Source organism: Heteronotia binoei, chromosome 5, assembly GCF_032191835.1.
Source record: "Heteronotia binoei isolate CCM8104 ecotype False Entrance Well chromosome 5, APGP_CSIRO_Hbin_v1, whole genome shotgun sequence".
Classification (NCBI taxonomy): domain Eukaryota; kingdom Metazoa; phylum Chordata; class Lepidosauria; order Squamata; family Gekkonidae; genus Heteronotia; species Heteronotia binoei.
Genome location: NC_083227.1, coordinates 139863920 through 139877227, shown reverse-complemented (window position 1 = coordinate 139877227; position 13308 = coordinate 139863920). Strand labels below are relative to the sequence as shown.

The following is a 13308-nucleotide window of genomic DNA, read 5'->3' as shown; positions in this document are numbered from 1 at the left end:
CCTCAATCTAATCTAGGCTTCAATCACTTCATAAATTCAAACACAATTTGCTGTAAGTCATTAAAAATTAGGCCAGTTCTCCTTGTAGGGTTGCCAGGTCCCCTCTTCATCATGGCAGGAGGATTTGGGAGGTGTTCTGTGGCTGGGTGGGACGTGGGTACAATTGTATCCCCCGGAAGTGACATCATTGTGTTGGCAAAGTCAGAGGCGAAGCTCTGATTTTTGGGCAAAACTCTATGGGTTTTTGGCTTCAAAACCATAGAGTTTGCCCAAAAACCAGAGTGTCACTATTTGGGGTTGGGGTTTTCCCTGCTGGCCAGCTGGTTGCCAGTGGGCCAAAGCCCCCCAAAGCAGGGAAACCCCTGCCAGGATATGGGGGCTGCATCCTATCTTCATGGTACGTAGTTCAGTATTATTTAATTCCCTATTTCCACAAAGTCATGATTGGAGAGCCAGTTTGGTGTAGTGGTTAAATGTGCGGACTCTTATCTGGGAGAGCCGGGTTTGATTCCCCACTCCTCCACTTGCACCTGCTAGCATGGCCTTGGGTCAGCCATAGCTCTGGTAGGAGTTGTCCTTGAAAGGGCAGCTGCTGTGAGAGCCCTCTCCAGCCCCACCCACCTCACAGCGTGTCTGTTGTGGGGGAGGAAGGTAAAGGAGATTGTGAGCCGCTCTGAGACTCTTCGAAGTGGAGGGCGGGATATAAATCCAATATCTTCTTCTTTATCTTCTTCTACTCCTGAAATGCACCTTTATGGGCTGGTTTCAGAATTAAAGAAGACCAAGGGCTAAAGTACAAGGTAACGGTAGACAGAGGTCTAGCCTGTGGCCCTGACATGATGTGGGGCTTTTTGGGAGGGGAGTAATTTTGAAATGTGTGTGTGTGCGTGCACCAGGCAACCTCTGGTGACTGACCCCTACTGGGAGCCTGGAGGATATTCAGAGAGGTGGCTGAATAAAGCCTGCCCCTGCTTAGCTTCTGATGAGATTGTGCTTGCTATCTGATGGCATTGTCCTTGGCTATCTAGGACCACCGACATGATGTTAAAAGAATTTTCAATTCTTTAAAAATTGCTGCAAGGCCCCAATCCAGAACAGGTGTGCAGTGACTCTAGGAGATTGCCTCTCCCACACTTTTTTCAAGTGCTGCAACAGCCATGGGGGATAGACCATGATTGCTTGTCATTTGGCCTCAAATTATTTAAATTCGACAATATAGATATTACAAAAAAAGCAAGAATATGTTGGCAAAGTAATTAATGCAGCAATGGTGCACAACTTGATTAAAGGGTAGATAAAGGTTTATTTAGGAACATACTTGATAACATACTTGATAACAAAGAGGAGAAACAGATAGGGTCCTAGCTACATCTCTAGCTAAGAGAAAGGGTAGACTTAGTGTGAAACTTCTGAGGAGGAGGAAATCACCCTAAGAGTGGTAATCTGGAGACAGACAAAAAATGACACTGAAAAGGAAAGAAGGTGCTGACCTCACTATCCTCTAATTGTCTTCTTGCTGCTTCCTTCAGGGTAATCTTCTCATCTTTTTTGTAAACCAGACATTGTCTATTCCAACAGAATGTGCTAATGATTCTGCTGCTTATTCAACAACTTAAATGAATTGTGGCATAAAGACATATCTCAATGTAGAACAAATTGCCCTATCCAGAACTTTTTGAATTGGGAATTTTTAAAAGTTTGGCTTATGTAATCATATAAACACTCTAGAGCTCTGTTGTAACATAGGATCTGGTTGAGAAGGAGCTTTTACTTTTAAAACTCATGCCTGCTTTGCATTTACTTTAATTAAATCACAGCAGATTGCCTCTTAACACCAACATGAACACCTATGGTTTTTGCAGGAAGAATTCATTTCTAAAACACACAATAATTTCTGAGCCATGTTCTGGTCAGGAATTTGAGATCTTACTGTGCTCTGTGAAAGTACTGCACACTCTGTCCTGAGGCCCAGGGGTGCTGTTGTGTAGCCATTTCAAAGTGCTTTGCCTGAGAATTTCTGGAGATTTTTATGTGGAGTTCTAAGATCACATTTATTATCATGCCTGACCCTGCACTTTGGAATACAGTAAATACCACAAGCAGTCTAATCATATGTGTGTTTACTTGGAAGTAAGTCCCACTATATTCAACATGGCTTATTCATTGTGCAAGTCTGCATGCAATCACAACACTGGAGAAACCCTGACCCTCATTTTAAAACCTTTCCATGCAGAATGTTAGTGTAAAAATACACATAGCAACAGATCTTGTTTGAGAAGTACAGACCTCCCTTGAGCATATTATTCTCCCTATACATCTGTGGGATATATTTTTGGAACACAAATTAACAGAGCTATAAATATTCCTCAGGTGGAGATGGGAATGGACAGATATGAAAAGAAATGGAAGAGAACAGGTTTTAGCAGACCAAGAGCAGGATACAAAAAGTACATTCTTATACAACGAAATAGTTTTAAAGGGTTTCATAGCAGGGTGTTGTATTTTTAAATGAAAGTAGTTCAAGAGGAGGGAAGGCAGCATGGTATAGCCTGAGCTCATTGGATCTTGAAAGCTAAGCAGTGTTGGTGCTTGGATATAAGACCACCAAGGATGACTCTACAGAGGAAGGTAATGGCAAATCACTTTTGCTTCATCATTTGCCTTGTAAGATCCTTTCTGGCACTTTATCAACACAAGAGTTTGAGAGCGTCAAATTGAGACAGAGAGACCTGCATTCAAATTTCAATTGTGTCATGAATTCACTGGGTAGAATCAAAGAGTTGGAAGGGACCTCTAGGGTCATTTAGTCCAACCCCCTGCACAATGCAGGAAACTCACAAACACCTCCCCCTAAATTCACAGGATCTTCATTGCTGTCAGATGGCCATCTAGCCTCTGTTTAAAAACCTCCAAGGAAGGAGAGCCCACCACAAAATCTAATCAAAAAGGTAGATAGATCCAACTGGACAGCCGTGTTGGCCCGAAGCAGCTGAACAAAGCAGGAGTCAAGTTGCACCTTTAAGATCAACTAAGTTTTATTCAGAACGTAAGCTTTTGTGTGCTAAAAGCACACTTGTTTAGACGAGGGTGTCTTAACACTCTGCTAACCAGTTTCCTGTTTTCTCTTTGGTCTATTTATTTTCAACATAGCAGGACAGTGAGATTTACAGTACAATCCTATGCAAAGTTACTCCAGAGCAAACGGCTCAGGCTACAGTAACTCTACACAGAACTGTGGCTTTAAAGAATTGAAAGCAATTTAGCAAATCGGAAGCATCTGACAGCTGATTTGCAGGACTGGCGTGAACTGAAACATCTTTCTATTGGTGGTCATGGTAGAAAGGGGACAAGGATGAGAGAGAATTTAGATGGTTCCCGCATTGCAACCGGAGACTGAACTTGATGGACCTTTGGCTTATTCTTTTATGCTGCTGCTAAATAAACACAGCTCATGCTCTTGATTAACCCAGCTTTGATTCACTGTGCTTGCTACATCATTTGGCCACTCAGGCAGCACTATGGACTATGAACTGGTGTGCCTATCAATATTTACTTAACGCAATACATATGTAAAACTGCTGACTTAACACTAGTCCACCTCCAACAAGAGCCCTGTGGCGCAGAGTAGGAAGCTGCAGTATTTTAGTCCATCTCCATGCATGTGAGAATACATGACAAAACTGTTTGCATAAATTTATACTGCTGTGGTAAACTTATGGAAGTACGGGCCACTGAAATTAACATTCAAATAAATGTACTCAGGAGTGTGTTGCCAGACAAAATTTAACTTACATTTGAGGTAACTGTGCCCTGTCACTGATTCTTTTTTTTCAAATTGGCCATCAAGTTGCAGCTGACTTCTGGCAACCCCGTTCAAGGCAAGCGACCGTTCAGTGGTTTGCCCTTGCCTGCCTCTGTGTCACAACCCTGGTCTTCCTTGGGGGTCTCTCATCCAACTGCTAACCAGGGCTGACCCTGCTTAGCTTCCAGGATCTGATCAGACTGGGCTATAATGACATTCTGAAATGCATCCTACACAACTATAGCGGAGATGTTACTCAGATATGTTTTGAAAAATTCTCTTTCAACTCCTTAACGGAAGAATGACACGAGGCCGAAGAGGACTGCATATAATGGATAACATACATTTATTTACTTTACTTATTCCTTGCTTTCCCCCCCAGTGGGGTTACAACACTTTCCCCTTCTTCATTTTATCTCCACAACAACCTTATGAGTAGGTTAGGCTGAGAGCAAGATCACCCAGTAAGCTTCCATGAGTGGGGATTCAAACCTGGGTCTCCCAGATCTTAGTCCAACACTCTAATAAGGTTGCCAAGTCTTACTTGCCTCCTGGTGGGCGAAAGCGTTTCTACCCAAATTGCTACAGCATCCCCCATGTACGTGCCACACACAATGACATCACTTCTGGGTGACATCATTGTGCCGGGCATGCCGGAGCTCTTTGGGGATGGGGATCCAGTGGGGAGTGGGGCCCCCCAACTGGAGGAAGCCCCGCCCCAGTGGGAGGCTGGGAACCCTACATTCTAATGATGATACTGCATGTGCACACACGCACAGTTTATATATCACACATATCAAACCCAGACAGACTGTGAGTGTGCTTCTTATGCAGTTTTTTTTTTAATAAAGAGGCAAAGCAGTGTACAGATTACCTCTAGTGATACACCAAGAGAAAACAGTACCATATTTTTGGAGTATCCTTGCATAATCCTTTCAGCCCTTTCTTGTCAGACTGGTTATTATTTCTCTCTGACTAAGGCTGAAATCCTTTTCTCCACACTAAACACAATGGGATTTTGTTCCCAGCAATCATGCGCAGGCTCAGGCTGCACACATATTTCATTCATTCTTTTATTCAAGTTTTTTTTCTGGGTACAAAACAATTGCAGGTACAAAAAAATCAAATCATCTTGGCAAATAATTCTATCATGATTGTACAAATCAAAAAACAGTCTACTTTATACATATTATAAATACACAAACACATCTTTTGTGGGTATACTACTAAAGAAACAAAATATACGCAGAAAGGAAGGTGGAGAATGCTAACTGGATTGTCCAGCTAGTTAATAAAAGGGCAACAAGTTCTGTGACTTTATTCCTAAAGGGGGAAAAAATTACTGCAAGAGGGAAAAACACACTTCATGCAGATTAAGGAAAGAGATTGACCACTGTGCTTTGAATCACTTAATACTAAATGTCAGCACTTTATATATACTGTCTTTAAAATGCCATTTCCCAATCTCTTGTAAAATCATTAGATAACATTTCCTGCCACCCTGAGCAGAACTACATGCTCACCAGTTTCAGTAGACTTAGAAGGATCTAACTTTGCTTAGGATGCCTTTATCTGCCAAACATATAACAAAATCCAACAAATGTAAGTCCTTGGTCATTCATTTCCATCATATGCTGGGGGCATTTGGAACTCTATTCAGTGTCACATGAAAGCATCAGGAAATAACTTCATACTGTCTTTTTTTCTATCAAAAAATAGCCTTGTACAGTTCTTATACTCTGCATGCAAGAGGATCTGGGAGGAAAAGGGTTAAGAATTCTCTCACTCAGGTAAACTTGGCAGTTGGCCTCTCCCTCTCATTGGTTAGTTTCTTTGGCTGTTGAAAATGTCATGCAAGATATGCTTCTATTTTTGTAAGTAAAATTTCTTTCTCCTGTTACCATTGGAGTCCGATCGTCTTTGTAATTTGTCTAAGAAGCATTCTCCCTCAGAGGTTGTCGGACATCTCTGTGGGTTATTCCTACTATTCCTTCAGGGAGGCAGGAACACTTTTTTCAACTTCCTGTTGGCGCCTTCGGAATAACCCCGCCCTCAGTTTTGTTCCTGCCTCTACAGGGAGCAGCAGCACAAGGCTAGGCTCAGCCTTTTTTCTCTGTTTCTTCTTCTCAATTTCCATTCCATATCCTTTCCTTTCCATATCTACTTATCCCTCCTTTTCCTTCTGCCTTTGCTGATCAAAGACTACCGAGGAAACTTGTTCTGGGTCGTTTTAGAATGGCCTGTAGTAGGGACGGTTTCCTATCGGACGAGGAGGGAGAGTTGCGCGCCGCGCTTCTAGCAGCGCCGACTCACGTCGAAGGAGCCGACCTGCCTTTGCGGCTTGTTCGCGCCCTTCCTGACGCGGCCGCAGACGAGCCAGCTGCCAGCGCCAAGAAACGGCGCGTAATGAAGGCCCAGGCTACGTCCCTCGGGGCGGCAGCAAGCAGCGGCGGCCATTTTGGAAGTGCGGAGCGTAGCTCTCAGACCTTCCAACCCCCAGGAGCAGGCACTCCGGAGACTCGGAACTACCTGCAACCGCGCATCGAAGGCTTCCAGGACGGGGGTAACGTACAAATGGGCAACCCTCTGAATCCAGAGGCTATGCTTTTTATTAGAAGAGCTATGCAGGAGGAAATGGGCTCCTTTTGCGCCCGGCTGGGGCTTCTCCCTCAAGGATCAACCTTTCCTGCAGACCCTCCCCGCTCTTTCTCCTGGCCCACTAAGGCAGCGCGAAAGGCCCCAGTGCAGTCTTCCCAATCCTTAGAGCTCGAGACTATGGCATCTGACTCTGACCAGGAAGACAGGGAAGAGGGGGAATGTTTCTCTGAGGAGGAACAGGAGGAGGTTAAAATTCCTGAACAGGCTAGTCGTTTCTTCCATCAGGAAGATTACCAGTTTCTTCTAGCCAAAACGCTTTCAGCCTTAGAAATTGAGGAGGGCCCTATTGATGAGGAAGTCAAGGTAGCTAAATCTAAGAAGTTTAAGTCAAGAACCAGTGGTAATTCTGAGTTCTTGCCCAGGGGGGAAGCTTCTGAACAAGTCTTCCCTTTTCCAGAATACTTTGAAAAGCAGGTTAGAGCAGAATGGGAAAAGCCAGCTTCCCTTAAGCAGTTTCCTCACTTAGTAAAGAAGTTATATGCACTGCCTGCCTATACCAATGAGTTGTTACAAGCTCCAACTGTGGACGGCCCAGTAGCAGCTCTACAGTCTTCGGGACTGGTTTCAGAGGACGGCCAGGGTTCTCTTAGAGATCCCCTGGACAAAAAAGCTGAGGCAACCTTGAAGAGATTGTACGAATCTGTGGCCATGATAGTTAAGGCGTCCTCCGCGGCCTCCCTGGTCTCCAGGGCGTCCATTGTTTGGGTACGTAAGTTACTCCAGATGTTACCAGAGGACAACAGACGCATGTTAGAGGGCGCCTCACGCATCCTTAAGGCAGCGTCATTCACAGCTGACGCAACCTTAGATATACTGACCTTTGCCTCTAAAACAATGGCTTCCGCTACTGTGGCTAGACGCCTCCTGTGGCTTAGGGCTTGGCAAGCTGACTTCCTCTCTAAATCCACAGTGGCAGCTTATCCCTTTCAAGGGGATCGTCTCTTCGGGGACGCTTTGGACAAGATCCTAGTAGAGACTAGGGATAAAAAGAAGGCCATGCCCAAATCCATTCGGAGGAATGAAAAGAGGGGCCCTCAGTCCTTTCGGACCCAACATTCCTTGGCCAGATATCGTTCTGAATCAAAGAAGTTTAATTGGGAAACACCAAAGAATTCCTTCAAAAGAGGCTCATTCGGCTCCAAATTCAATCGTAATAACTTCTCCAAAATGGACAAGCCTGACAGAGAGGGCAAGTCCAAGCAGGCATGACTACGGTCACGTACCGGTGGGAGCTCGACTACTCCACTTTGCAGAAGCCTGGGAGGCCTCTCAGGCAGACCAATGGTCTTTAGAAATTGTAAAAGAGGGGTATTCAATAGAGTTTCACCGCATTCCACCAGACAGATTTGTCAGATCACCTTCCCCCAAGCAGAAGCACAAACGTCTCATCACCTCAAAAGCAATTCAGCATCTTATCGACATTCGAGCAGTCGAACTAGTCCCAGGGTTGGAGAAGGGGAAAGGCGTATACTCCATCCTTTTCACCATACCCAAGAAGAATGGCGACTGGAGGGCCATCTTGGATCTCAAGTTTCTAAATCGCTATGTCAAAGTACGTCACTTCAGAATGGAAACCTTGAGATTCATTATGGACTCTCTATTGTCAGGGGAGTACCTCACTTCCATAGACCTGACCGAAGCTTATCTCCACATCCCTATCCACCCTTCTCATCGTCGTTTTCTAAGGTTCGTGGTACTGAATCAGCACTTCCAATACAGGGCCTTACCCTTTGGCCTGTCAACAGCGCCCAGAGTTTTTTCCAAAATGTTAATTCACCCAATAGCCCAGCTGAGGAAGCAGGGTATTCACATTCACCCCTACCTGGACGACCTCTTGGTCAGATCCAACAGCAAGGAGAAATCCCTTCGGGGGACAACTCTGGCCATTCAGTGTCTTCAGTCTCACGGATTCCTGGTGAACAAAGAAAAGAGTTCACTTCAGCCGAGTCGGAGGTTGGAGCACCTAGGCGCAATGATCGACTCCACTTGCAATTCGCTATTTCTACCTCTGTCCAAGGCCAGGGCCATCAAGGATTTGGCTTCCAGGGTCATCCAGAGCAAATCATCACCTCTGATGTTGCTTGCCAAACTAATGGGACTTTTGATATCGACCATAGACATGATTCAATGGGCCAGATTCCATTCCAGGCCTCTTCAACTGTTCCTACGACCATTTCAACTTCAGATAATGGAGAGAAAGGCCATAAATCTGATAATTCCGTTGTCAGTCAAGAGGAGTTTGCGATGGTGGACGGACTTGTCTCATCTTCGCCAGGGCAAGTTGTTCCATCCTCCCTCATACCTGGAGGTATTCACAGATGCCAGCCTGGGGGGCTGGGGAGCTTCTCTTCAGGACAAGCCAGTCCAAGGCAGGTGGTCTCAGTCCGAGAGTCTGCTTCCCATCAACCTGCTAGAAATCAGAGCCATACGTCTAGCCCTGGTTGCATTCAGGACCCAATTGTTCCAGAAGCATGTGCTTGTCAGAACGGACAATATCACAGCCAAGGCGTATCTGAACAACCAGGGGGGCTCCAGGTCTTCTCAGTTGCACCGGGAAGCATCAAGAATTCTGACATGGGCAGAAAAACATCTGGCCTCTCTAAGGGCGGAACACATCAGAGGCCAGGACAACATACAGGCAGATTGGTTAAGCAGACAGGAAATCTGCGAGGGCGAGTGGGCCCTCAGCTCAGACATATTCGACCTCATATGCCAGCGTTGGGGTCTACCAGAGGTGGATCTTTTCGCTTCAAACACAAATTCGCAACTACCAAGGTACTTCACAAGGTTCTCCCATCCAGAAGCCGAACAGACAGATGCCTTGACAGCCATATGGCCTCCAGGTCTCTTGTATGCGTTTCCTCCGGTCCCTCTAGTTTCTCGAGTACTGCGGAGGGTGAGAGCTCTACAGGCGGAAATCATCATGGTAGCTCCCTATTGGCCACGGCGTCCGTGGTTCTCAATGTTGACAGAGCTATCAATAGACCTTCCAATGTCACTTCCAGTTCCTCCCGACATGCTTCATCAGGGTCCGGTGTGGCACCCCGACCCGGGGTGGTTTCATCTGACCGCGTGGAGATTGAGCGGGAGACATTCAGAAATCTAGGTTACTCTCCGGAGGTGACGAACACTATGCTAGCATCAAGAAGGCCCTCCACAGTTCGCATATACAACACCACCTGGAAGGCCTTTGTCCGATGGTGTCGTAGAAAAAAGGTTCCTTCGCTTTCCCCTTCCATTGCGGAGATCCTAGCGTTTTTACAGGAGGGCCTGGAGTCCAGGTTAAAACCAGCTACGCTGAGAAGGCAGATAGCTGCCCTGTCCACTGTCTTACCGGTCGTTGGAGGGTATAGGCTATCTCAACATCCACACATCCAATTATTTTTGCAGGGGGCAAAATCGAAATCTCCTCCGACAGTCCATCGCTTTCCGTCTTGGCGGCTCCATACCGTTTTATCAGCGCTTACCAAGAAGCCATTTGAGCCCCTTCGAGAGGTGGACTTAAAATGGGTGCGAATGAAAACTCTCTTCTTAGTAGCCATCACGTCTGCACGTCGAGTCTCGGAACTGGGGGCCTTATCAGTGAAGGCGGGTCTTTGCGTGTTCCACAAAGAAAAGGTGGTTCTGCGCACGGATCCCTCCTTCATTCCTAAGGCTGCTTCTAGGTTCCACCGCTCACAAGAAATCTACTTACCCACCTTTTGTCCAGAACCCAAACACCCAAAGGAGGTAGTCTGGCATACGTTAGATGTCCGCAGGGCCTTGAAGATTTTCATTCTACGATCTGAGTCAATTAGAAAAACTGAATCCATGTTCATCAACATCTCTCCTCCAAGAGTGGGAGACAAGATGTCTAATTCATCCATCAGTGCAGTGCTGAAGGCCTGTATCAGCGAAGCATATAGGGCATCAGGGTTACAGGTACCTGGAGGAATCACGGCACATTCTCTTAGGAGTGCCTCCACAAACGCGGCACTGCTGAATAGGGCTTCAGTCGAAGAGGTGTGTAGAGCTGCTACTTGGTCCTCTCCGTCTACATTCATAAGACATTATAAGATCCATTCCATGGCATCAGCAGATGCAGCATTTGGGAGAAAGGTATTACTGCATGTTCTGGGGGAGGTCAGCGATGAAGACCCACCCGATTAAAGGGGACTGCTCTGATAGGTCCCACAGAGATGTCCGACAACCTCTGAGGGAGAACGGCCCATTGGACTTACCGTGAGGGGTCCTTCTCCTCAGAGGTTCGGAGGACATCTCGCCACTCCCAGATTCATTTCATCGCTTAGGTTTCTTTCTATAGCCTATCTCCCTTGTACTGTGTTACTTTCAGTATTATCGGAGTTCAAGTTTACAGTTTACATGTTAAAACGAGTTGTTAGTTGTGTTTATAGTCCTTCTAGTTAGAGGGAAGACGACACTGCTTTCGGAGTCCCACAACTGAGGGCGGGGTTATTCCGAAGGCGCCAACAGGAAGTTGAAAAAAGTGTTCCTGCCTCCCTGAAGGAATAGTAGGAATAACCCACAGAGATGTCCTCCGAACCTCTGAGGAGAAGGACCCCTCACGGTAAGTCCAATGGGCCGTTTTCCCTTAAGTGGGAAAAGTGGGGGATAGGAAATGTTGCATAAAGCTTCTGTGCTTCCATGGCAAATTGTTGTTGTTGTTTTACATTAAACTCAATAACATGAACATCTAACTTGCCAATAGTTACAGCCGAGCTCAGACAACAGGTTTGTATACAGGTACCTCCCCCCCATATAACCAGATTCATTCAAATATGACTCATTGATAAAAAGATAAGGTCCATCTATGTTAGAAATAAAATATAATGTTCTCTGCTTTGTCAGACAACAAGGAAAGCAATGGACTGCATTTTCAACTAGATGTTCAAAATTACCCTATAGCTTTAAAGTAAGCCAGCTAAACCTGTCTCACTACATAAATATGATGCTATTCAGTGCAAATGATTTGCATAAAGCAAGTGAAGTATGAAAAGAATATCGACCCTCTAGACCTCTTTCTTTAAGGGAGGTTTTTGAGTTTTGAGAACCACTCATTCCATCCCAAGCACCAGATTAAAATATTTGACTATTTAATCTACTTGGCAAAAAACAATAATGTCCAGAAACGACAATAAGTCTCTCTCACACACACAAACCCAGCACCCCCATTTCTGGGACACAAACTAAACTTGCCCTAGTTTGTACACTTTATAAAGCATCCATTCATCACACTTCATCCAGCCTCCTCCTACTGAGTTCTTTGTCAAACCACAAGGCTGCCTCTGTCTTTGGTACCTTTTCCTATTGCCCTCATTCAGATTATCAAACCGCACACAGCCGCAAAACTCTTTCTCTCTGAACAGAGGACTGACATTGCTCTCTCCCTCTCTCTCTCTCAAAATCGGGAAAATGCTGCTCCGTGGAACTCACAATGCCGTCTGTGACGTTCCTGGCGCCCTTTCATCAGCGCCCCTCACCTCCAAAAGCCTTTCGGGGGCCTTTCTCTAGCACCCTTCCCTCCCTCCCTCCCTCCCTCCGAAACGCCTCCTTTTCTTAAGGTCACACACACAACACCCCCTTCACACCACCCGAGGTAGCCCAGCAGCGTCAGCGCCACTCCTAGCGCTCCTTCGCGGCCAGCCGCGCGCTGCGCTCCTTTTTCCCGCCAGTGCGCGGACACGCACGCCCCTCCCTACCTCGGTGACGATGGTGGAGAGGTAGGGGTCGCGGCTGTACTCCCAGCCGTCCAGGCATTTCTCCTGCTCCACCTGGCTGAGGTTGACGTCGCGGCCAGGCTGCAGGTTCAGGGCGGAGAAGTTGACCAGGGCCTCGAGGCGGTAGCGGCGGCACCGGCTGGGCACCTGCCGCCCCTCGTGCTCCTCCAGCGGGATGCTGGCGTTCAGCCACTCGCCGCTCAAGTTGGCGCTGGCGGGCACCCGGCACTGGTGCTCGGGAGTGTCCGCCAGGAAAACGGCGGAGAGCCCATTGAAGCCGTTGGGGATGATGCTGGCGCTGAGCAGGAAGAAGATGAGCCGCTGGAAGGGGCCCCACTCGCCCAGGAAGGCGGTCACCTGGTCATAATCGTACATGGTGGGTGGGCACCGCGCAAGCAGGAGGGAGCGAGGGAGTAGCGGGCGAAGGGAGCGCGGGCGAATGAGGAGCCGCGGCTGCTAGTCCTCCTGCATGCGGCGGCCTCTTCTGGCCGCACTGCCGCCTTAGCTACGAGCAAAGAAAATACAATCTCGATGGGCCAGCGGCAAGCGCTTCCCATGGGCCGGCTGAGGAGACAGTGGGTGTGGTTTTGTGCACAAAGGCCTAGACCTAAAGCCGCCACGGGCCCAGCGCCAAAAGTCGGGCCATGCCTGCACGTTGGAGTGGCCACAGAAAGAGCGTTGCCAAAGGGGGCGTTTTTTTCCTTTCCGGCTTTCTTGTTGCTCGCAGTGGTGAACTCGAAAGGAGCAAGGTGAAGCGGCTGGTTCCGCCGGAGCTTGAGTGTCAGCGGTGGCCAAAGGACATGCTTGAATATTTGGGCGAACTCCCTATTGTTTTCTATAAGATTTTAGCATTCGCTTTGTTATAATGGTCCGCTCAGTTTGAATTTGGTAGACACTGGTAAGTCAGAATAATAGTTTCACTCTGGGGAGGCCAAAATAGCTCTGGAAAAAGGCCACCCATAGCCGCAGGGTCAGCTGAAATGAGGTGCAGCAATGCTCTTCCTCACTGATGGCAATGGCAACATACCTGGGTTGCAAGGAACAAGCTGAGTGCTGTGTTGCTTGTTCTTCCCCTTGCAGGCCAAGCTATACACTACTATGTCCATGCTGTTCCCCATCAGGGTGAAGCTG

At 47.1% G+C, this 13308-nt stretch overlaps 1 protein-coding gene across 1 annotated transcript in view; it reads right to left on the bottom strand.

Moving 5' to 3' along the window:
• Positions 1–12574, bottom strand: part of LOC132572912 (organic cation/carnitine transporter 2-like) — a 75860-nt gene extending 63286 nt beyond the window's left edge. Inside the window, exon 1 of the mRNA XM_060240500.1 lies at positions 12160–12574. Coding sequence (XP_060096483.1) covers positions 12160–12552 — 393 coding nt within the window. The 5' untranslated portion in view covers positions 12553–12574. The remainder of the gene's footprint in view (positions 1–12159) is intronic.
• Positions 12575–13308: the final 734 nt, after the last annotated feature.